This window comes from Xiphias gladius, chromosome 8 (assembly GCF_016859285.1).
Source record: "Xiphias gladius isolate SHS-SW01 ecotype Sanya breed wild chromosome 8, ASM1685928v1, whole genome shotgun sequence".
Classification (NCBI taxonomy): domain Eukaryota; kingdom Metazoa; phylum Chordata; class Actinopteri; order Istiophoriformes; family Xiphiidae; genus Xiphias; species Xiphias gladius.
Genome location: NC_053407.1, coordinates 18,472,699 through 18,494,720, shown reverse-complemented (window position 1 = coordinate 18,494,720; position 22,022 = coordinate 18,472,699). Strand labels below are relative to the sequence as shown.

At 40.0% G+C, this 22,022-nt stretch overlaps 1 protein-coding gene across 1 annotated transcript in view; it reads left to right on the top strand.

Moving 5' to 3' along the window:
* megf11 (multiple EGF-like-domains 11) overlaps nucleotides 1-22,022 on the top strand; it is a 70,689-nt gene that overhangs the window by 7,803 nt on the left and 40,864 nt on the right. The window contains exons 2-5 of the mRNA XM_040131861.1: nucleotides 10,556-10,670; nucleotides 12,037-12,138; nucleotides 12,581-12,681; nucleotides 16,808-16,900. Coding sequence (XP_039987795.1) covers nucleotides 10,564-10,670; nucleotides 12,037-12,138; nucleotides 12,581-12,681; nucleotides 16,808-16,900 — 403 coding nt within the window. The 5' untranslated portion in view covers nucleotides 10,556-10,563. The remainder of the gene's footprint in view (nucleotides 1-10,555; nucleotides 10,671-12,036; nucleotides 12,139-12,580; nucleotides 12,682-16,807; nucleotides 16,901-22,022) is intronic.

Here is a 22,022-nt window from a genome sequence, read left to right as displayed (position 1 = left end):
TAAGTTTACAGTATTTTGCTGATACTACTTCTGTACTTTAACTTGAGTAGGATTTTTGAATGTAGGACATAAACTCATAATGTGGTATTTTTATATTAATGTATTGGTACGGCAAAGGATCTGAATACTTCCTTCACCACTGCAGCCTATTCAGCGATCAGTTTATATTCGTGTGTTACAGTACATGTTTCCCTAAGTGTAAGGTGACTGTGAAGTTTAGTACCCTCCTGTGAGATCGTCTGCACAGAAAGCGGGGTGCATCCAGGCGCAGTGGGCTTTTCTCTTGTTCGCCCGCTGCTCTTCTGCCTCACACACCGCTTACCGTGCGACATTTGGGACGAGTTTCTCACTGCTTGGCTTCTCACATCTTGGACACTGACACAAAATAAATGAAGACACAAAGAAGACACATGGTTCAGAGTTTGAACGGGTTGGTGGCTGAGGTGTGCAACTATTGGGGTGTAAAATTGCCCTGGCAGCCGTGCTGTTGTTTCAGCATTTCATGGTGAGCTGCGCAGCTAGCGTCCCTACTTGCCTTTTCAGTCCCTTCTTCCCTCCACCTTCTTTCATTTGTTTTCCTATCCACACCTTACATCTGATGGGTTCGGCCCTGGCTCTGTAGAAGCTGTAACTTTATATAATACAGTGATAACAATCCGACCCGCTTCATATTCATGATTGTGTGATTGTGCTTCCTTGACCAGAGAGCTGCAGAGTAATAGAGTGGTTCAGTTTTGTTCGCCGCTAAAAACGATCCTGGTGGGAGAGAGCAGAAGGTTCAACAGGCTAATATTCACACATTAATTTGTCCTAAGATGTCCAACTGTTCTCCAGCAGCTCTCATTACTTGCCATCAGTCACGGAGTGGCTAATTGTCTGTGTGGGGAAGGAGAGCCTTACTGGTGCTTCCGACTGGTGGCAGCAGGAGGTCAAAGCCAGGCCGTGGATAGAGGACAGGCAGTAGCGCAGAGGGCATAGCAACACATTTGGCTGTCAGTGTGAAGCCTGGGGTTTGTTATTAAAGGCATGGGGGGAAATATAGTGACTATTTCAAGCCACAGGAAGAGCTAGTATGTGACATCAGGCACACCGTTATTTTGGTTCATTAAGTGGTTTTGTTTCACTAATTAGTTTTCTTCTGGAAAATGTAGGCCTAAAGCTGGTAATTGGTGACAAGTTTATGACTGTAGATTCTGTGCCTGTTATGTGAATAAGAACCCAATTCCAATTAACTACAAAAAATATTGATAATTTTTGACAGAAGAAAAAACATTAGAAAAATTAGGGCAAAGTAGCTATATGCTGGATTATGTTATCTATATTTGATGATCATGTTTACTCATATTAGTTTCAAATTTTCTGCTCTTTCTTTGAACCACTTCTGAACAGATGGCTCGACTCGCTCCGCTGCTCTCCTCCCTTGTGTGTCTGATTCTACATTCATAAAGCTAACGTTAGACTAGATTAGTTCCTCTGATGTCCATGAAGTAATTTCTCATTATTGCCTGTGGTTGAGAGTGGGCAGACTCCTGCCTGGGAGCACACAGGACACTGTTTGTATGCTCTGGAAGGCTGCAGAAAGTCTCTGTCCCCAGTGTGAAAGAAATAAAAGTACGAGGAGAGCCTTCCTCCAGTGGTCTGTGTCTGGTGTTGGCCTGCCCTGCGGTAAGGCAAGGTTATTCAGATGAAAGATGGTGTTGAGATTAGTGAGCCCTGCCCGAGCGTGTGGACATCCAGCATGCTGCACTGCGTGATTTATGAGAGCCGTGATATCAGCGGTCACCACATGAATAAACCATGTGGCCAGAATTAAGCGCCTGTTAAACGACGCACAGCATTTTCCCAGGTGCCTCAATCTCCAAGAGGAAACCAAGTCATAGCTGCTTTTGTGTTATATCAGTTTCATGAGAAAACTTCCCAATGCCCCAGTGCAGCAGCCGAAGAACTACCAGTTTTTAAATCTTTGAGGTTTTTCCTAATCACTGATGATTCCCATGACTTAAGCAGTACTGCCACTTGAGGGTTGGATGGTTATAAGTTCATTAATGGTTGGAAGAGCGACTTGAAACACCATGTTTGTTATAAAATACCAAAATACAATGCAACCGAGCTGAGAAGGTTTGACACGGGAGAATGTAACTCCACTCAATAATTTCATACCAAAGTCGCTTGTTAAATTAAAATGTTGGTATTAATTGATAAAGTATCCTCCTTTCAAAACATACTTGGGCTATAAGTAATGATTATTTTCATTATTGATTATTTTCAATTTAATTTAATCAGTTAATCGAACTGTCTCAAAAAATGGTGAAAAATGCCCATCAACATTTCCTAAAGCCCAAGATTAGGTCCTCAGATTGTTTGATTTGTCCAACCAACAGTCTAGAAATTGACGATATTCATTTTACAATGATAAAACAACCACTAGATAAATTTAAACCAATGAATATTTGGTCATTTTTTTGCCAGAATAAAAGACTTAAAGAATTTCTCACTTACCAAAAATAGCTGCCAATCTGTGGATTGATTTGAATTTCTTGTTATGATAGATGTGTTATTCTTATAATCAGTGTCTCCACTTGATTTAGTCTGAGAGAGGACAGCCAAGAGTCAGTTGAAGACATAAATTCGGTTGATCTGTATAAGACTGATTGATTGATTGTGTGAATGTACAAGCAATCAAATCACAATTTGTAGTGCACACCTAAAATACTAAACTACTTTTGTATATTTTCTATTCTTTGACGCAATATACCATCAGAAGTATAACCTATAGTGAGGTGCTGTGGTAGTTGAATACACCCGGGTGAAATTGATGAACTTCATAAATACAGTCCTGGTTGAAATAATTGGCACCCCTGAATTGAAAGTAAAGAATTTAGAATATCTTCAAAAATAACTGCAAATTAACCTATTTTGTGTAATCAAAATATTTTAATAAAAAGTCCAAATCTACTGAACAAAAGAAAATAAAAAAATAAAAAAAACTTTCATAATAGTGAAATGATACGAACACGAAATGTTACCTGGACACATTTATTGGCAGCCTTCCCTAATATTTGGTTGCAGAACCTTTGGCAACAATGGCAGCCTCTAAACGTTTCTTCTAGCCATCTAGAAGCTTCTTGCACCTGTCTGCTGGTCGTTTCTGCCACTCTTCCATTTCTGTTTCAAGCTTCTTTAAGTTTGCAGGAGTCCTTTTTGAAATGGCAGATTTCCAAAGGTTTTCAATGGGATTTAGGTCAGGACTCGTTGCTGGCCAGTTTAAAACAGTCCATCTTTTCCTTTTCAACCATTCTTTTGTGCTGCTGGATGTGTGATTTGGGTCGTTGTCCTGTTCAAAGAACCAAGACCTTCGCCTCAAACCTAGTTTTCTGACACTGGGTAACACATTCCGCTCTAAAATGCCTTGGTAATCTTCCAATTTCATAATTTCTTTAATACATTCAGTGCCTCCAGTACCAGAGGCAGCAAAGCAGCTCCACAGCAAGATAGGACTTCCACCATGTTTTACAGTAGGTAGGTATTTTCCTTATGGGCTTCATTTCGTCGCTTATAAACAAACTAATGCGCTGCATTCCCAAAGAGCTCTACTTTGGTTTCAACTGTCCATCGAACATTATCCCAGAAAGACTGAGGCTTATCTATCAAAGTTCTTGCAAACATGAGTCTTGCCTTTTTGTGCCTTTCCTTCATTAGTGGTGTCCTCCCGGGACTTTCCCATGGAGCCCTACTTGGTTTAGTGTGCCGCGCAAAGTGCCAAGTGAAACCACCACTCCAGATTGCCCCAGGTCAGCCTGAAGCTCTTTAGATGTCTTGCATTGTGGTTTTTCCACAAGCCACATCAACCTTCACAGACGGTTCCTTCTTAGCAGCACATCCTGGAAGCATCTCAACAGTTTTATGACCGTGAAACTTCTTGATAACATTACGAACTGTTGAAACAGGGATTTCAAGATCTTTGGGGATTGCCTTGTAGACTTTGGAATTATTCAGTTTTTTGATGATAGCATTTCTGATGACCTGTTTGCTTCACCATTGTGAAAAAGAAACTGGAAACAATCAGCCCCTTTTTTATGCAGTAAAACTATCATTCATTGGTTAATTCAGGTCATGTCAACCCTGAAAATTAAGCACAGGTGAGTATTATTTGTTTTTTATTTTGTATGATGAACTAATTTAAATTCATCAAAAGGGTTCCAATAATTGTGACAAGCATACATTTTATGCCTGTATTTTTTTTTTTTAATTTAATTATATGAAAGCATTTTTTTTTTGCTGTTCAGTAAACTTGGACATTTTATTAAAATATTTTTGATTTTACAAATTGGTTCATTTACATTTATTTTTGAAGAGATTCTAAAATCTGTACTTAAAATTCAGGGGTGCCAATAATTTCAACCAGGACTGTATGAATGTTGTGCATATTAATAACATGAATATTGCACATCTGTCTCTCTGTCCTTCCTGTGGATCTTAAATCTTAGCTCTGAAAATCATATGCAAAAGCCCAGAGCTAAAGCAGGATGGAATTTTCTTCCTGTCCTGTATAAAATAATTTGAACTCAGTACATCCTGTGCCCTGTAGTTCAATTCACAAATGAGCTGAACTATTAATGTCCACAACCATAACTAAGCAGTATTATGGTCATAGAATGTCCAGTCGGAGATTGAGAGATTGTAAAGTTAATCCTCAGCAGGATCATGTCAAGGTGGCATTCATAATTATTGATGTGTAATAAAAAGTAAAGTACCCAGAGTACATTTTTACTGAGATCAGGTAAGACATTGCTGCCTTGGCTGCACTTCATGCTGTCAGCATTACTGAAATTCCCATAAATGCAGCTATAAACACCCTCCTGGGCTTTATGACTTTAATAAATTTGATGCCAACTCAAGTGTTAGGACTCTTTAAAGAGCTGGGAGGGACCAAAGAGTGCATTTCCGTGTTTCTTACGACGGGTGGAAACCCCAACTTTCTGGAAATATGCTGCCACCTATTTGTTTGGAGCATGAATTCGACAGTTGGCCAATTCTTACATATCGCCCCTTTTTTAATGGGAATTTTCGGCACTGTCAGCGGGGAAAGACACATTCAGACCCTTTTACTTAAGTAAAAGTAAAAATAGCACAATGTAAAGATAGTCTTTCACAAGTAAAAGTCCAGCATGCAAAAATGTACTCAAGTAGAAGAACATAAGTATCTTTAACAAAATAGTTAAGTATTTAAAGTAGAAGTACTCCTTGCGCAGAAAACTCCTATTCTGAATGATGTATTATTATTAATGATGTATTTATTACTAATGATGTTAAATCTATAACAATTCATGTTTTACATGTACATCATCATGTGATTTGTTTTTAAAATCTTATTCTTTAAAGTAACTACTAGTGATTATGGTCAGATAAATGTACTGGAGTAAAAGGTACATTTTTCTTTTTAATGTTTTTAAGTGAAAGTATAAAGATACTTAAGTGTACCATTGTATCTTGATTCTACTTAAGTACAGTCCTTGTGCAAATGTACTCAATTATTTTCCACTCTTCACAGTTGAAACATGTGCCCTAAAAATGCAATCCATGGAGCTTTTTAGATTACTTTTTTTTTTTTTTTTTTTTTTTTGTGGTCAGAAGGAGCAATTCAGGATTTAGTTTTGTGCTGTTTGGTTTCTCTGCTTGGCTGGAAAACAGCATGTCCCCTGACATGTCATTGTCTTCTCCACCTGGCCTCTAACACATCAGACACTCAGGTATGTGGCTGAAGCCAGGGGAGACAGTGTCTATGATGCACCACATCATGGCCTCTCTAATGAGGCCCGACTCTTAATGATTCATAGCCCCCAGCAGCAGACAGGCATGGCCAGTAGTGGGGCCTATCTCATTGGCACTCTGTGCTTCGTGGTTACACCTGTAACCTTTAGATCACTCCAAATTAGGTTGCTCTGGGAATTCTTCAGTAGTGATTACAAAACAGATTGAGTGGCTGGAAGAATTCTCATAAAAATTGTATATGAGCCCTCAGCCTGAATTTAGAAGAGGGATAATAGGCTGATTGTGAAAAGACGTGTTACACACAGAAGCCCACAACTAATCGAGCATTCTACTCTGCTGCTCCCGACAAGATTGCAATACCAAGCGATGTTTCCGTTGACTGGTTTCCATTATGTACATGTAGATTAACACAAGCAAGACGAAAAACGGAGCATTGTGATGAATGAGCACATAGAGTGGTAAGACGAGCCTGAAAAGCACTTGGGCTCTATCGATGGGAGTTAAGCTTCTGACTTCTGTCAGTCAGTCATGTCTGTCTAGCATCATTCATGGAAGAGTGCAGGAGCTGGTCAGCCAGGGGACAGGGATGGTTAATTGCATTGCTCTTTAAAAAGTCACACACTGAAAAAGCATGGCTTTAATCATGCAGATGTCCCTGCTGATAGGCAGTACAGGGGACATAGGTGGCTCTGTCTCATCAATGTCAATGTTTCTGCGGGCAAGTGTCCAATGTTAACCATGGTGTGTCTATGTCAAGAGTCAGAAGTCCTTATCCTCACATACACTACATCCTACACCTTGACTCTACATTCTATCTCTTGTACTTTGCACTTGTGTCTCCATCAGTAGCCTAAAGGATGTTGCTATTTCAGCAGTTTGTCGGCAGGATCAGATGCAGCAGCACATCTATTGAGAGGGGTTTGTAGTCTCCCTAATCAAAAGAATGGGAGAGAACTTCATTTAGGGTGAATACAGTCTCTGGAGCACATTTTGTTTGGTGCAAAGTGAACATTTTTGAAGTGAAAACAGAAACAAAATATTTTCTTGGATGTCAGCAGATATAGGGCGGAGGCGTACTTGAGAGCCCCAAGTGATAAGCGTCATATTGATCCGCCTTGTCTGTCTTATGCAGTCCTCTTTGCTCATGCATATTGTATGCAGAATAAACAATGAACAGAAGTTTGCTTAGACCCAATGTATCATAAGAAAGTAGATTAACTTTGTCTTTTTAAAAAATTCAAATGTTAAAAACCTCACTAAAGGAAATGGCAAATCTGTTCAGGCGTTAAAAAAAAAAAAAAAAAAAAAAATATATTGGATTTTCTTGTCCTTGACATTTAGATTTTTAAAGTCACCAAGCTGTTACTTGCACATGCTGTACTGCACACAAATATCTCAGTGGAGGTAGATTGTGACCAAATCTAACAGGTTATAATGTGGCATTAGATCCTTGCGTGATGGCAAAATAGTGACAATGTGGACATAAGACCTGATTTCAGATAAGAATTTGTTAGTCTGTTGCACTTTTCACGACGTTACACAATAAACGTGTGCTGCCTGCATGGGGCTTGCAGATTACTACGGATCAAGAAATAAATACAGCATGCAAAATAATTTCTATTGACTGCAAACAAAAAAAACCATCACGTCATAGCTAAACAGGCAAATCTGAAGGTTCTTAAATTAAGCAAAATGCTTTGTTGCATCCTTTAGGAATGATCACATACAACTTTTGATTTGGAACTTGTATTACGTCAGTTGAGCACTAGCGAAATGCAAAAACAAACTTTTACTGTGGTTTTGTTGAGTGAAAATGGGTCACAATGAAGACAAAAGTCTTTTTAACCAATCAGCTAAATGTAAACCAATAATCCAAATATTAATTATTCTCTTGATGAATTTATGCTTATTGTAGTGAAAGTAGGAGTGCATTGAAGCGTATTTGTTACCCAGCTGTTTGATAACATCTTTGTAGACTGGTTGATTTAAATTCAGTTTTTTTTTTTAAAATCAAACTTATTTATGAGTGCAATAGACATAATGAGTGTACCTACAATAATTCTCCAGTCTTCTGTCTCAGTGTCCACCAAGCTGGGCCTTAGGAACAGTTTACATGCAAAAGAAAAATGTTGAATAATTTATTTAGCCGAGAACAAAAACAGCCATTTTATTGTGTCGTGCTTGTGTTTACATTTTAATTCGGGATTCACAGAAAATGAAGGGCAGTAGAATCTCAAACCTGCCCTCTGACCTTCTGGAGGAATCATTAAGAGCAGTGTAGTGAGAGAGATGATAAACACATCAATTTTCTGCTCACGCTTGCATTATCACCACAGTAACCCTTGTGTAGGCTTTGTTAATAAGTACAGATAACGTGATCTTGTCACATTGTGGACAAGCCACTTATGGTGTTTGAAGTGTGAACAGAGTTCATTGTACGAGCCCCTCTTGAGTTAATGTAGGCTTTTATTCCTGTGGGTAACTTTAGTGTGTCTATGGATACCAGGTAGGAGGGACACTGGAAAATGGTATCAAAACTGTGTGGTCGAATGCGGAGGCTGCGCAGAGTAAATTGGCCTTTCAAGAGCAGCTTTTGTGAACTGTACCCCTGCTGAGATTCTTGATCCCATAAGAAATGTATGAGTTTGTGCGCACGCATGCGTGCGAGAGCAAGGAGGGAAGCATGTGTCTTTCTGTGTGTCATCATAAGCTCATTATTTTTCTTCTCTCCCATAGATCTGCGACCTGTCATCACCTCTCCCACTGCGTGTGTGTGTCTGAGCATAGCGGCACTTCTGTCACTTTGTGCTCCCAGAGCCCCATCAGCATGCACAAAAAACACCCAGGGACAATTGGCTGTAAGATTAGGCGAGTTTAAGGCCACGGGCCTGCGGCTATAAGATCTGTCACTATCTCTTTCTTCGAGGGCTCTGTAGAACTTACTTTGCCTGCAGCCCCACGCTCTAGGAACTACTAAAAACCATTGATTCAATTAATCTTGCCACATACTCAGGATAATCCTAACTTTGTCACCTCTCGGTCTCTCGCGGCAGGTTTTGTGACTGAGAACTTGTGAGGTTTGAAAAATGTGACATGACAAATTATAAGGTATTCCTCTTGTCCAGAGCCATTCAGAGAAATGGCTGTGGGCGGTGGTCTAATCACAGGAGCAATAAAAGCTTTCTAGTCAATCAAGCAGGGTCCCTGTAGTATTTAACGGGATTGTTTAAGAGAAGGGTCTGAATATGAAGGGACCTGTAGCCTGTAACATGTGTGTCTCTTGATTAATCATCCTGTTAAGGAAATGAACATGACTTTAACCTCTGCCTGTTCAGATGAACTGCTACTTAGAGGAAGTGGAGGTCTGATTGATTTTCTTTCACGCGTGAGTGAACTACACACAGCTATCAATGCAGAAGATTAGGTGAACATGTGATTGCCTGTGTTATTGGATACAGTCGCTCAGAAATATTGAACACATCCCCTGTAACACCCTGAAGCACATGCAGAGCACACACAAGCTAATGTCTACATGCAAACACACTATCACGTATGCATATGACCACTACCCACTGAGCCATACAAAGATGCAAAGACAACTCAGGGGTCAGTTTACTTGGATTCATTCTCATGTGTGAGTTGTTAGTAATACAACACTCTGTGAGTTTTCTACTCTCAAATCGTCAGCGATTTGCTAAGGTAACACCTGCGCATGTGCAGAATCCATCACTGTTGTGTCCATTGATCCTAGCGCTCTTGCTCTGCCTATGCATCTAATGAAATAACCTGCTGGTCTAAACAAATCAGCATCTCTGTCGCACGGAGGATTTATCTCTGTGGCTGCTCACCAAGCCGAGCACATATGAGTTTTGAAGGTGCTGCTGAAGGAGACAAATCGCACAAGCAAATTTTCAGCAAGCACTGACATTTGTTTTGATAATCTCAGCTTGCAAAAAAAAAAAGCACTTTAAGAGATCAGCTTGACATTTTGGGAAAACAAAATCTGCCCACCAGCCCCTCTAATTGTGTGTTCAGACAGAAAGCGAAGCAAATTTCCACCATGCATCATTCATGTGACTTTGTCCACCGGGCCGTTTGTACAGTCTCTGTTTATGTGCCCCAAACATCCAATGTACCAGCTGTACAGAGGTTAGCTGTAAGCTAGCTAACAACGTACGCACTAACCATGTGTGTGCTAGTGTGTCTCTATGTATTTCTGCCCATCTCAGCCTCTGATTGATCTCTGAACTCTGGTCCTTTCTGTTCTCCTGTCTTTCTTCTTTTTCCTCTCATCTCTGTACATTTATGAGGCAAATTCATTAAGCCACAGGATAAGCACACATTTTTTGCTCAAGTTGAAACATTTTCACCTCACATGGTCACGCCTTTGCCTCAGTTTTTACTCTGCCCTGGGCAAATTTTTGCCCACTTGCTATGTGTATGTATGCAGTTGTGTTTTGTCTCAACACACGTTAAAGACCACAAATTAAACGTCTGAGCTTTTACCTTTATACAGAGCCATGCTAGCTGTTTCCTCCTGTGTCCAATCTTTATGCTAAGTTAAACTGCCCAGCTGCTGACTGCAGCTTCATACTTAATGTACAGACATGAGAATGGTATCAAGCCTCTCGTCTAACTCATGGGAACACAGGGAATAAGTGTGTTTCCCAAAATGTTGAACTATTTATTTAAGTGTAGTTAAATTACCAGAGGTGCACTATTTCAAATGCAAATCCATCTAACTGTACAACCATTTACTTTTTCTTTCCTGTCCCCACCTCAGAGTGAAGGATGGGGTCATCTGTTGCCCCGCCTGCCCTGCTGCTTGTCCTGGGCTTCACCACTGGTGTTTGGAGTCTGAACCCGGATGACCCCAATGTCTGCAGCCACTGGGAGAGGTGAGCATGGCATCCTCTTGTGTTTACCACAGTACATTGAATTTTTGATTTGAAAGAGAGTCTGCGGTAGCTTGAGAACATCGGCTCCCAGTCCTCATGTTGTCGATCCAGGAACTTACTCAATGCACCCGCTACAAGTGCTCTTAACCAAAGTTCCAGATCTACTCTAAAAGTCCATACAGCAGTATTGATTTCGCACAGCTCAAGTCGCCAAACTCTGAGAGATTGGAGGAGTTGCAGCTTCAAATGAAATACGCAGGCAAATTGATCAGTGTACTCTCATTCAAATCAATCTCGACAGCCATAGAGCCTGAATAATTATTAGTTGTGCTGGCCAGTGTCACTTTGGAGAAATAAGCAGGAATAATTTCTGTCCTCAATGCAAAGGGGAGGAAAGAAAGCTGTGAAGATATATTATCTGGATGATTGCCTGACCAAGGTGAGGGTACTTAGGGATCGTGGTTCCACCTTGCTGGCATCAAAATGAATTCCCTAAGTGGGCTGTGTTCACGGCTTTGAGGTCCTCCAATATCCTCAAACTGCTGCTGGCTGCATATATCACTAACATGAATCAAGTCCTTTCTTTGGATATCAAAGTTATTACTTTATGTGGGCTGTATCCACTGACAGGACCTGTGTGCTGTTATTTGTTTTTTCCTCCAAATATCTCCAAGGAGCATTAAAATCTATATTCCTGCTACTCATCTATTATCATATTTTTTAAATTAGATTGTTAATATGTATTAAGTACAATTTTACTGTTTTAGTCGATCAAAGTGGAGCAGGTTTTAACTACTCCAGATAAAAGTAGTTTAATCCAGTGGTTCCCAACCTAGGGATTGGGCCCCTTATAAAGAGTCAAGAGACAACCTGAGTGATTGTGAGGTAATTAACGGGAGAGGAAGGAGGAAAAAAAGAAAGTTCTGCTACACAATTTTGTCTTCATTTTGTGGCCCTTTTTTTCTAATCTTTGCTTTTTGTGAAATATTGGATAAACATTCACGAAGTTTAAGGAAATCACTGTTTTGGTAGAACTGCAAACAACTCATCTGAAACATGTCAAGGGTCCCAGACTAAACACAGCTGTTTTGTAAGGACTCCCAAGGCATAAAGGTGGAGAAGAACTGGTTTAATGTTTAAAGATGAATTATATTTTATTATCTCATCATGTCTTTTATGTAAAATCCTAATCTGAAAATTTACTAGTAACTATACCTATCAGATAAATATAGTGAAGTACACTAAATTGGAGGACTTTTTGAGTAACCTAGAGTAAGCTATTTTCCCTCTGAAATGTAGTGGAGCTGAAGTATCAAGCAGCATAAAATGGAAATAGTCAAGGCTTTTTTACTTTTCTGTCTTTTAGCTATGCTGTGACTGTGCAGGAATCCTATGCTCACCCATTTGACCAGATCTATTACACCAGATGCACGGACATCCTCAACTGGTTTAAATGCACAAGGCACAGGTAAGTTAACAAGAGTCTCCTAGTTTCTTCCCATATTTATTTCATCAGTGGCTCAACCTTTACTGTCTCCCAAAATCAGAGCCAAGTCTACAAAGGCCACATTAAACATCCTTGTTAATGTGGCTGACAGTGAAGTAGTCAAAGCCAACATCTGACTGTAATCGTCTTACAGTAAATGTGTTAATTACTCCATTAAGGTTTATAGTGGGCATCCGACTAAATAAGTACACACCCAAATAATTCACCTCCCAAATACTGACTTGTGTTTTACACAACATTCCGCTGGCTTTTAATTCTCATTCCTCTGTAGTACTTTATAAACTTTCCCAGAACAACAAAATATCATGGCACAAGTTACTTTTACCTTCTTTATATTTTCCTGTCCTTCAGAAAGGGTCACTCTTTACATCACGTAGCTGTCTCGGTGTGTCTTGTTTTCCAGGATCAGCTATAAGACGGCTTACCGGCGGGGAGTGAGGACCATGTATAGGCGCCGCTCACAGTGTTGTCCTGGTTACTTTGAGAGTGGAGACTTGTGTGTTCGTGAGTATCTTTATCATGAACATCGAGTAACACTCCACCACTACCGCCTCTGTTAACTTCCATGTGAATTTACTCTGTTTAAGATGATGGAGCATGATTTAACTTGAAGGAACAGCATTTCACACCATAGCCTGCTCCCAGCTTTGCTCTTCCCGCAAGGGTAATATAATTGAAATTGTATAACAATGAGAAAAATTAACGAGCCAAGAAGGTCCTGGTTACAGTCTGAGCAGGTATAGCACCCACCATAAAACCACACCGGAATTCAATAACATAAAAAGAGCAGAAGCTGTGAAAATTGGACTGGCTGATAACAATCCTTCACTGTCATTTTTATAGCTTCATTAATGGTTATCAATTTCTATTTTTACTCACACACATCAAACTGAATATTTTTGTGTGTTGGCCAAATAAAGACAGAACATATAGCTTCTGAGAGCTACGTTTTTGATATTCTCGCCGTACCTAATGTTTTATTCCCTTTAAATAAGATTAGAATCCCATTTTAATATTTTCCTAGATCCTCTGCAACACAAGGGAGTTACTGATACAGTGACTGCAGCCATGTGGGTTTGCTCTTTGCCCACAGCTGAGCTTGTCCTTGTCTAGGCTTTACTAGCCTCAGGGCAGCAGAGCACTGGGAAGCCAGCCAGCCAAGAATAAGAGCTGGTGTGATTATCTAGGGGTCTTGACGAGGGAGGCGCAGATTGATCAATAATATATTAATTAACCATTTGACTGACAATGGAGGTATTTGTTCATTAATAGTCTTTTCAGGGTGTTAACCAGGTGAATCTGCAAACTGTGGAGGTGCCTCTCAAATGTGGCGTCCCAACTGTATGAACAATAGGTTTTATTTTGATATTATGTCGGGCTGAGAGTGAAAACTGCCAGCCTCCCCTCTAACCGCTCTTTCAGGTGATGTGGTGAGACTGAGTTGACAGGGGCCGAGAGGGCAGTTTTGTTTTTTTTCGCTGCCTTTGCAAACTGTTCCATCCCCTTTTTAATCCTAGCACTCTCACTACCAGGATTAAGAGATTTGTACTCCCTGAGCTGTTTTGCATGCAGTGGCAAAAGGAGCCCCCCTGTTGCTAGAGTAAATCACCCCAAAATTTAACTCAAGTCGTCTCTTTCTGGATACTTTGTTGTTTACTGAATGTAAAATCCCCCCCCCCCCTTTCTGTGTTGTTAGTCTACTGTAGTCGTTTTGCCTTTTTAACCCTGTTTGTGTTTTTTATGTGGCACCACATCAACAATTACCTTGGCTCCAATGAGAAGCAGCTAAATTAATCTGGAAATATGAAGACCTTGAATTATCACCCAAATACAAATACATAAAAGGAGAATACTTCTGACACTTAATCACCGACATTAACTTTAAGGATGTTATTTTTCTTTGTTTGTTATTTTATTTTGTTCCGTCTTTGGATGTAATTGTCTAATTTTCTCAATGCTCTCCACAGTAAGTTGTACTTTGATTAATTAATTAGTGCTTGAAGTTTCTGACAAGAGGTCTATATTAATTCTGTGACCTTTGATCTGTCGTAAGTCATTACCTTAAACCGTAACTAGCCTATGTAGAGGATGTGAGGAACTCTTTTCCCTCCTATTAAGCATGATTATTACAGTTGTGCATGAGGAAGTGAGAGGAGCTCGCTAATGACAACAGCTTGTAATATCTTCAGAGGCTGACAGCCTCTGCAGGGCTACGAGTCCCTCTTTTTGCAGCGCATTTAGGGCAGCTGAGTCCTGCATGACTGTTGCCTGTCAAGTGCTGCAATATAATTCTAAAAATGACGTTGGCAGCAGTATTAGTTGGGTTTTGACAAAGTTTCAGGCAGCAGTGTGCTAGCACATTTCATATTTGGGTTTTGATGATCGGGAAGATGATGAGATTTTTCTCCAGAAAGGGATTCTGTGCCTTTGATTTCTTTTTCATTTTAACTTTGTTGCATTTTTTTTAATGCTTCAAAGCCACAGTTTTAAAATAAATCATCTCAGTGCTAGATAGAGGCATGTGGAAGAAGCTTTGGAGGGACTTGTTTGATATGTTCTTTAGGCATCTCTCTTAGATTGATTTAACAATCAGCTGCATCACAGTGTCCCAGGTTTTTCACTTAGGTTTGTACTACAGAACACTATTACTACAAAAATCATAAACAAACGGAATTATACAGGTAGGTCTTTTTTCCCTGAGCGCAGCTAAGCTCTTTCTAAACAGGGAGGCTCACACATTTAGAGTAGAGACTATAAAGATCTATTTTATCATACATTTTAAAAGATTGCAGTTTGACTGGGCAAGAATATAAAATTTATTAACACTGCATGACAATCACCAATTAGCTCCATTGTTCCCTTTTCTGATAACACCTCTGCATAATGAGTTAGATTAGCCTTTTATCTAGATGAAAGACTCAATTTTCCAACAGATTCCTTAGACATGAGTTAAGCAGAGTGATTCATGAATTTCAATTAAAATGAAAGACCTACCTCCTACTTTATTATGCCTTCCCTTCAGTACACCGGTTCAGATCTCAGGAGAAGGGTGCGCTTTATCCTTTCTCCCATATTCAAAACTTAATTTCCATATTTCTTTTTTTTCCTAAAGGATGTGACACATTTGCATTTCCCTGTTCTCGCTGATCAGAATTTGCTGATTGAAACTAAACGAAATCAACTCATCATGGTGACATTGAATTCGTCTCCCCTTCTCTTTGAATATTCTGCATACTGTGGACTCGTTGATTACAGGTAGTCGATTTCACACCTTCGTCAGCACAAATGTTGGAGCTCTTCCCCCTTTTCTTTTTGCTGGCTTACTGCAATTAGACAGTTTCCTGACATAGTACTGATGCTCAGAAATCTGCCCTGAATTATCTTTCAATCTCTGGTTTACCATTTTTGCCTTGGGAGCATTTCTGCGATTAGCACCGGCTTGTTGGTGTTTGGGATTCACACGTCTTTCTCCTCTCCCGCTGCATCTCTCCTGCTGGCGGTGGATCCTAATCGAAGCCTGATTGAGTGATAATCTATAGCAGCACTGTTCAGGCCTGCAGCCAGCTCCTGCTGACCTCATTGCCTGCAGGATGAGCGCCATAGTGTTGCACAAAGACCTGTAAAGTCGCCCTAGGGGGTGTTTTAAAAAAAACAAAAAAAACCAAAACAAAACACAACTCATAGATACTGTCCTTCTGTCCTTTTTTCACAAGAAACTCGAAAAAATAAAGAACAAAAGATGCAGAACTTGGATGAAGTATTGGATGAGGTCTGATCAGTTAAAAGGATGAACTGTCTGTTCAGCTGCCCTTGGATTGTGGATCATCCCTCCACAGGCCATGTGGACTGCTGATTCCCATCAGGCAGGGTTTCTCTCTTTTTTTTTTTTTTTTTTCTCTCATATTTGCCTGACTGTCTCCTTCCTCAGATAAGATCCTGTCTGTCTTAACCCTGCTGGCCAAATGACCTTGGCTGCCACAGATTTATTCATGCTAAGTGCCTACTTTTGTCATACTTTTCCTTCTTGCCTTCACACACAAAAAACTGGCGCTGTGGCAAAAAAAAAAAAAAAAACACAGTTGTATGTTACTTTCTTATCCAGCTGAGCCAAACTTCCAACTTATGTGAACACGCTGCCAGGAATACAAATGTCGACCAAATCAATTGGGTGCTGTGTTGCTCAATATGAGTGATCAAGAAAACTGCACACTTAGTAAACACTGGGGTGCCTGGACCTGCTACATTAAAGCATTACAATATGACAAACCACTGGCTGATCAAATTAGAGAGGATTTACAGTTTGTTTCTTAATGGCTCAGCCTGCTGATAACAGCCCGTTGTGATAAGTAAAGCTAGGTGATAAACTAAAATGTTGACCAAGGACTCAGTCTCCTGAGATACATTTGAATATGAGTGCCATGGCTAAGATTTACTCCTTTGATGGTATTAGATATTGAGTGTTCAATTTTATGGGCCATTTCCTTTCAGCTGTTACCTTGGTGGTTTTCGTTATGCTGTTTCTTGGCAGTTTAATGATGTTTTACACTCTGTTTATGCGTGTGTGTGTGTGTGTGTGAGTTAACTCAATTATAAAGTGCACCTGATGAGGAAACGTCTCTGTGTGTCTCAGCTCTGTGCACAGAGGAGTGTGTCCATGGTCGCTGTGTGTCTCCTGATACATGCCAGTGTGAGCCTGGATGGGGCGGGCTGGACTGCTCGAGTGGTGAGTGCACTTTACTACTACTTTCTAAACCTACAATCAGTGACTTAGACTCATTAATTCCTAAAAGGTGTTCACAGCCAGGTAGTCCATAAGACTTTGCTGTGAATCTGCTTTGCCTCAATGTACGTCTATCTCAAAGCTGCTCAGCTTTGTATCCTCTCTTCTTAGCAAACACAGCCAACGGAACAGGTAAGTCACAATGAATTCATTCTCATTTGCTGGAAGTGGAAGTGATTTGATTGATGAATATAGCGGATGGATGGATGGTTGTATCCCCCCTGTGTTTACTGAGTTCTCTGTTATGGTCTTAATCATGATTAGACTGGTGCCTATGACTTGTTCAGTGGAATGATGAATCAATGCCAATCTGAAACAAACCACCGTAGTGGCCCTTCTGTTTACGGGGGTAACTTCAGCTTCCAGAGCTGGATGGGAGGGTGGAGTTAGGTACATCCATCCTGCAATCAGCTAAATGTTGGAGTGTCTTTGGGGCCAGACAGAATGAAAGAATATAATTATTCCTTTATTTATGTCAACAGAGAAATAGTGAAAGCGCATACCGGAGGCTCTGTCTCTCAGCCAACGGCAGAGATAGCGGTGACCCAGGCCCCACCTTATGTGCCAACAATTCTGACCTCAAATTCTTCAACTGTCTGCCCCCAGTACCATCTAACTGCTATTGCCAATTGCATATTGAGTAATGAGTAATGGGAGCTAAAATCAAATCAGTAGGGTTATTGTATAGATCTATGAGTTTTCATTAGCAAGAGAGCCATTCAACTGATTAGCAACTGTGTGTAAATCAGTTGCTCTCGCCGCAGCGCCGGCCCGTTGGAGGTGGATTCATGGGCATAAAAGACAAGCCTGAGCTGTTTGCTGCTGCTACTCCTGACTGGTGAGGATCCAACAGGGAGAATGGGAGGTTCAGGGCCCGCAGGGACTCTTGTCCCACTCTTGGTTGGTTAGGAGTGCAGCCGTGTGTGCCTTTCAGCTTGCAGGTGCTGGGCTAATCCACCTTATTAAAACAGACTTGATGATTGAGACAGAGGCATTATTCATAACTTTAGCTTTTCATACCAGGCATGATTCCAGGCTTTTTCATTTACGAGCTTTCATCTGTAGAAATGAGGAATGCGTGCCAATTTTTAAATTAAATCTGCCCTCTTTTTCCTACGTGTAAGTGGTTCAGCATGTTTTTTTGTTGTTGTTGTTGTTGTTGTTTTTTTTTATCTTTCACTGTAAATTTTACTTTAGCCCAACACAGATAGATGATGTGAGCTTTGGTAGACTTCATGTAAGTGGATGCAGCCATCATATCATGGCTCCCATGGGCTGAAAAACACACAGCAAGATCTATTCATTTCCAACACAATCAATGCCATGGTTTATTTGCCGAGTATTTTATCGCCATTGTTTTTGAGTTGAGGTATTTGTGCTTGCATAAAAGCCAATTCCCTGGTAAGATAGCTGGTGAGAGGGCAGAATGGGCTGGTCACATGACGAAGGATGTGTGAATGTGATAAAAAGTGTGTCGCCCTGGCTTGGAGATGAAGAGCTGCCGTGGGATGCTGGGGGCCTAAAGCTGAAGTGACAGCCTTTCAGCCAGTGATCTGGAGCTGGATCAAAGGCTTGGACCTCATTTCTGGAGCACCACCCACCAGGAAGCAGTTTGTATATGGGTCAGGTGGTGAAAATAAAGAGTCGCACTGTTTGTGGCCAGAAAAGAGAAGGCGATAACGTGGGAGAGATTCAGTGTGTTGTGTTGGGAGCGGTGGTGAAGGCTGAAGAAAGATATCGCCTGTTTTTCTCCCGCTGGTTTCCACCTGCTGTAGCCCGAAAACACTTCATCCTCCTCTTCGGCCTGAGGCAACTGTGCCACTGAGACCAGACCTGCCTTGCGACCTGCCCTGGAGTCCTGGTGTGTCTTAGACTCATCTCAGGGACGCTGGTAGTGAACCAGGGATAAAACAGCAAAATGGGATGTTTGCTGTTGACTGTTGTTTACAAATGTTGTCTCATTCTACATCTATCACATGTGGATTTGGAGCATCCTGAGTTGAGGTTGTGTTCTCCCAAAAGAGTGATGAATGATTAATTGTTGCTGTTGGTTAGCGCTCTAGTGTCTGTGTATTGTTTGTGGAGCGTGGTCTTGAACATGTTTCTCTAATCGCATGTCATGAAATGATTTGTTTTTTTCATTTAACAGTTCAGGGCATTAAAAGAGTGTGGTGACATTTACCTGTTAAGGTTTGTTTTTTCTCTGTTGTGCTTGAGTTTTCTGTTGCATTGCCTTCTGCTCTTTTTCTTTTTATATTGAAATGTACTGTTTGTCTTCCCTGTGCCTCTGTATATACTTGATTTTTTCAGTAGGGTTTGTCTTGAAAAACAACATTGTTCTCCCTAAGATTTTTACCATGTAAATAAAAAAAAACAAAAAAAAAAAACAACCTAAATGATGAAAAAATATTAGGCTCAATAAAAGAGGGATAGCAGCAATTTTAGCTCTGCTTATAGGTCTGAACAGTGTGTCTTTAGACATTTTAGTCTACTGAAGTATGGTACTGTGTTTTGCCAAAGTAGAGATGTTATTGGTTGTAGTTTGCAACAAATATAGTATATGTTGCAGAAAATGAACGGCACAGTATGAGATGAAATTGGAAATCAAATCATTGTAGAATATTATGAGTTTATTGAATGAAAACTATATAAAGTTTTTCCCAGCATCTTATGAGTTTCTTGGGTTTGAAAGTAGACCTTACTTTTCTAAAGTTGTAGAGAAATGATCTCGTCCCTTTGCCTCCATCTCTGTGTACTTTTCAGAACTTGTGATTTAATCCCTCTCAACGAGTCTGTCACACAGGGTCACTGAAGGCTACAGTAATAAGAGCCTTGAAATAAAGAGAATGACAAAGATAGATATTGTATGTACAAGGTATATTTAGTTAAGACTGCAATCACTTTTAAAATATTATTTGAAGCTGGAGCACTATCATTAATTTCATGTGTTTCAGTCAGATAATGATATGTCCCCAGTGCTCAGGGATAGAAATGCTCATATATATCTATATCTATATCTATATCTATCTATATATCTATATAAGTATAGGTATAGATATAGATATCGGGGGGGGTATTTCTATATCTATAGAGAGATAGAGATATATAGATATAAATACATAAATAAAATATATTTATATATGGAGGCCTATTTTTTAGTGTTTCTTCTCTCTGCCTTGTTGGGGTTTGTTTTTCCCAATCGTGGTGGAAACCTTCGCTCACTTGTGCAGAGATTCTACAAATCAATGCTACCAAGATACGTATCTGAAAAGTCCAAGGAGTAGTTTGGCTTTGTTAATCAAAAAGCATCCTTTGTGTTCTAAGAAGAAATCTATCACACTTAATAGCCAAATCTAATGTGGTTGGTCAGCCGTGGTCCATGAGGTAACATATTCCTCCCTAATGTATTCAACTGGGAAGGCAGCCACTGCTGTGGGTGCTATACACATGGTTAACTGATAAATGTGGCCTATGAATGCTTGTTTATGGGATATTGCACTAGAAATGGGGGATATATGGTACTTATTTTATGTTAATTGTAAAATAAAACAGATTATTCATTATTAAGGTTTTATTAGTATTTTGACTTACCGTGTTAAAGAATTTGGTCTGGGTCAAGCAGAGATGGGAGATTTTTCCTTTAGCTTCATTAGCTCATTGCATTGCAGATGACATTGCCCCAACAAGTACAGATGCAATGTGAAAGAGTAACCAGACCAGAACCCTGCAGTTAAACTTTATTTTGGCTTGAAAAACAGCCTTGTGAGGACTCCCTCTGGCACCCGTCAACAGTATTTACACATTATTCTCAGAAGTGCATCTGAGCCAGATGGTTCCTCTCCAATCCCAGAGCAGCAGACATTGACATGCATCGCCGTCAGAGAGTAAGAGACTGTGAATTACATTGAAAGGGACAGAGATGCTCACACAAATTTCCTCTCACTAGACACATCACTCCAACTGTCTCTATTCTTTACTCTCAAAATTTCTCTTTCATTAATCTTACAGATAGAGAATTCCATGTGTGTGTGTATGTTTGTGTGTTTGTGTTTGTGTGTTTGAATGTCTACGTCAGTGTAAAAGCAACAGGTCACTTTTCTTTGAGATTATGGCCCCCATATAAACATAAAAACCTGGCAAAGTGGGATTTGATCTCCACATTAACTTTTAGTCGAAATCAACTGAATTCCTCGTTATACAAGCATGTAAAGAGAGACATTTTTAGAGAACTATAAATATTCTAAATGTGTAATTCTGAAGGGGGTTCCTTGCTGCTTGTAACAGTCGGTGCCCACTGCCTCATTCGTTTGGATAGATCAAAGCGCCCAGGCAATGGTATTTCTCGAGGGGACAGAAGATGGACCTATCTATAGAGACTCGTGGACTACACTTACACACACACACACACACACATATATATATGTATACGTATATATATGTATGTGTGTGTGTATATGTATGTGTGTGCGTGTATGTATATGTGTGTGTATGTGTATGTGTATGTATATTTGTGTGTATGTGTATGTATATATGTATGTGTATATATGTGTGTGTGTATATATATGTGTGTATATATGTATATATAATGAGAAATAGTTGTGTGTTTGTATCCGCAAAGCCTTCCTGCATTGACAGAGCTTTGTTTTTGCACTGTGCTCCTGGGAGTGTTGCAGCCAGTTTATATACTGCCAAGTATGTGACAGTGTTATTAATTTCTCCAAAGCACAGAGTTCACACTCACTGAGATATCAACTCTTTTCTGACTCCATATCATATTGGTGACCTTGATGAACTGGAGCTGGTGTAACCAGCAAGTAAGATTTAGCTTACTAATATAGTATGATCAATTTATATTCAGAGTAAAATTCTGTTTGATGATAATGTAAACTGGGTAGATTTTTAAGTTGCATTTCTCAACTAGAATGGTACTCGGTATAACGCAACCCTCCACCAAGGCCAAATATTGCCAAAAATGTCAAAAAATGCCCCATCTCGCAATGTTAAGGCCCATGAAAAAAGTCTTGGAACCGCCCCTTTAACCGGATCTGCCCAGAAGTTTATTGGG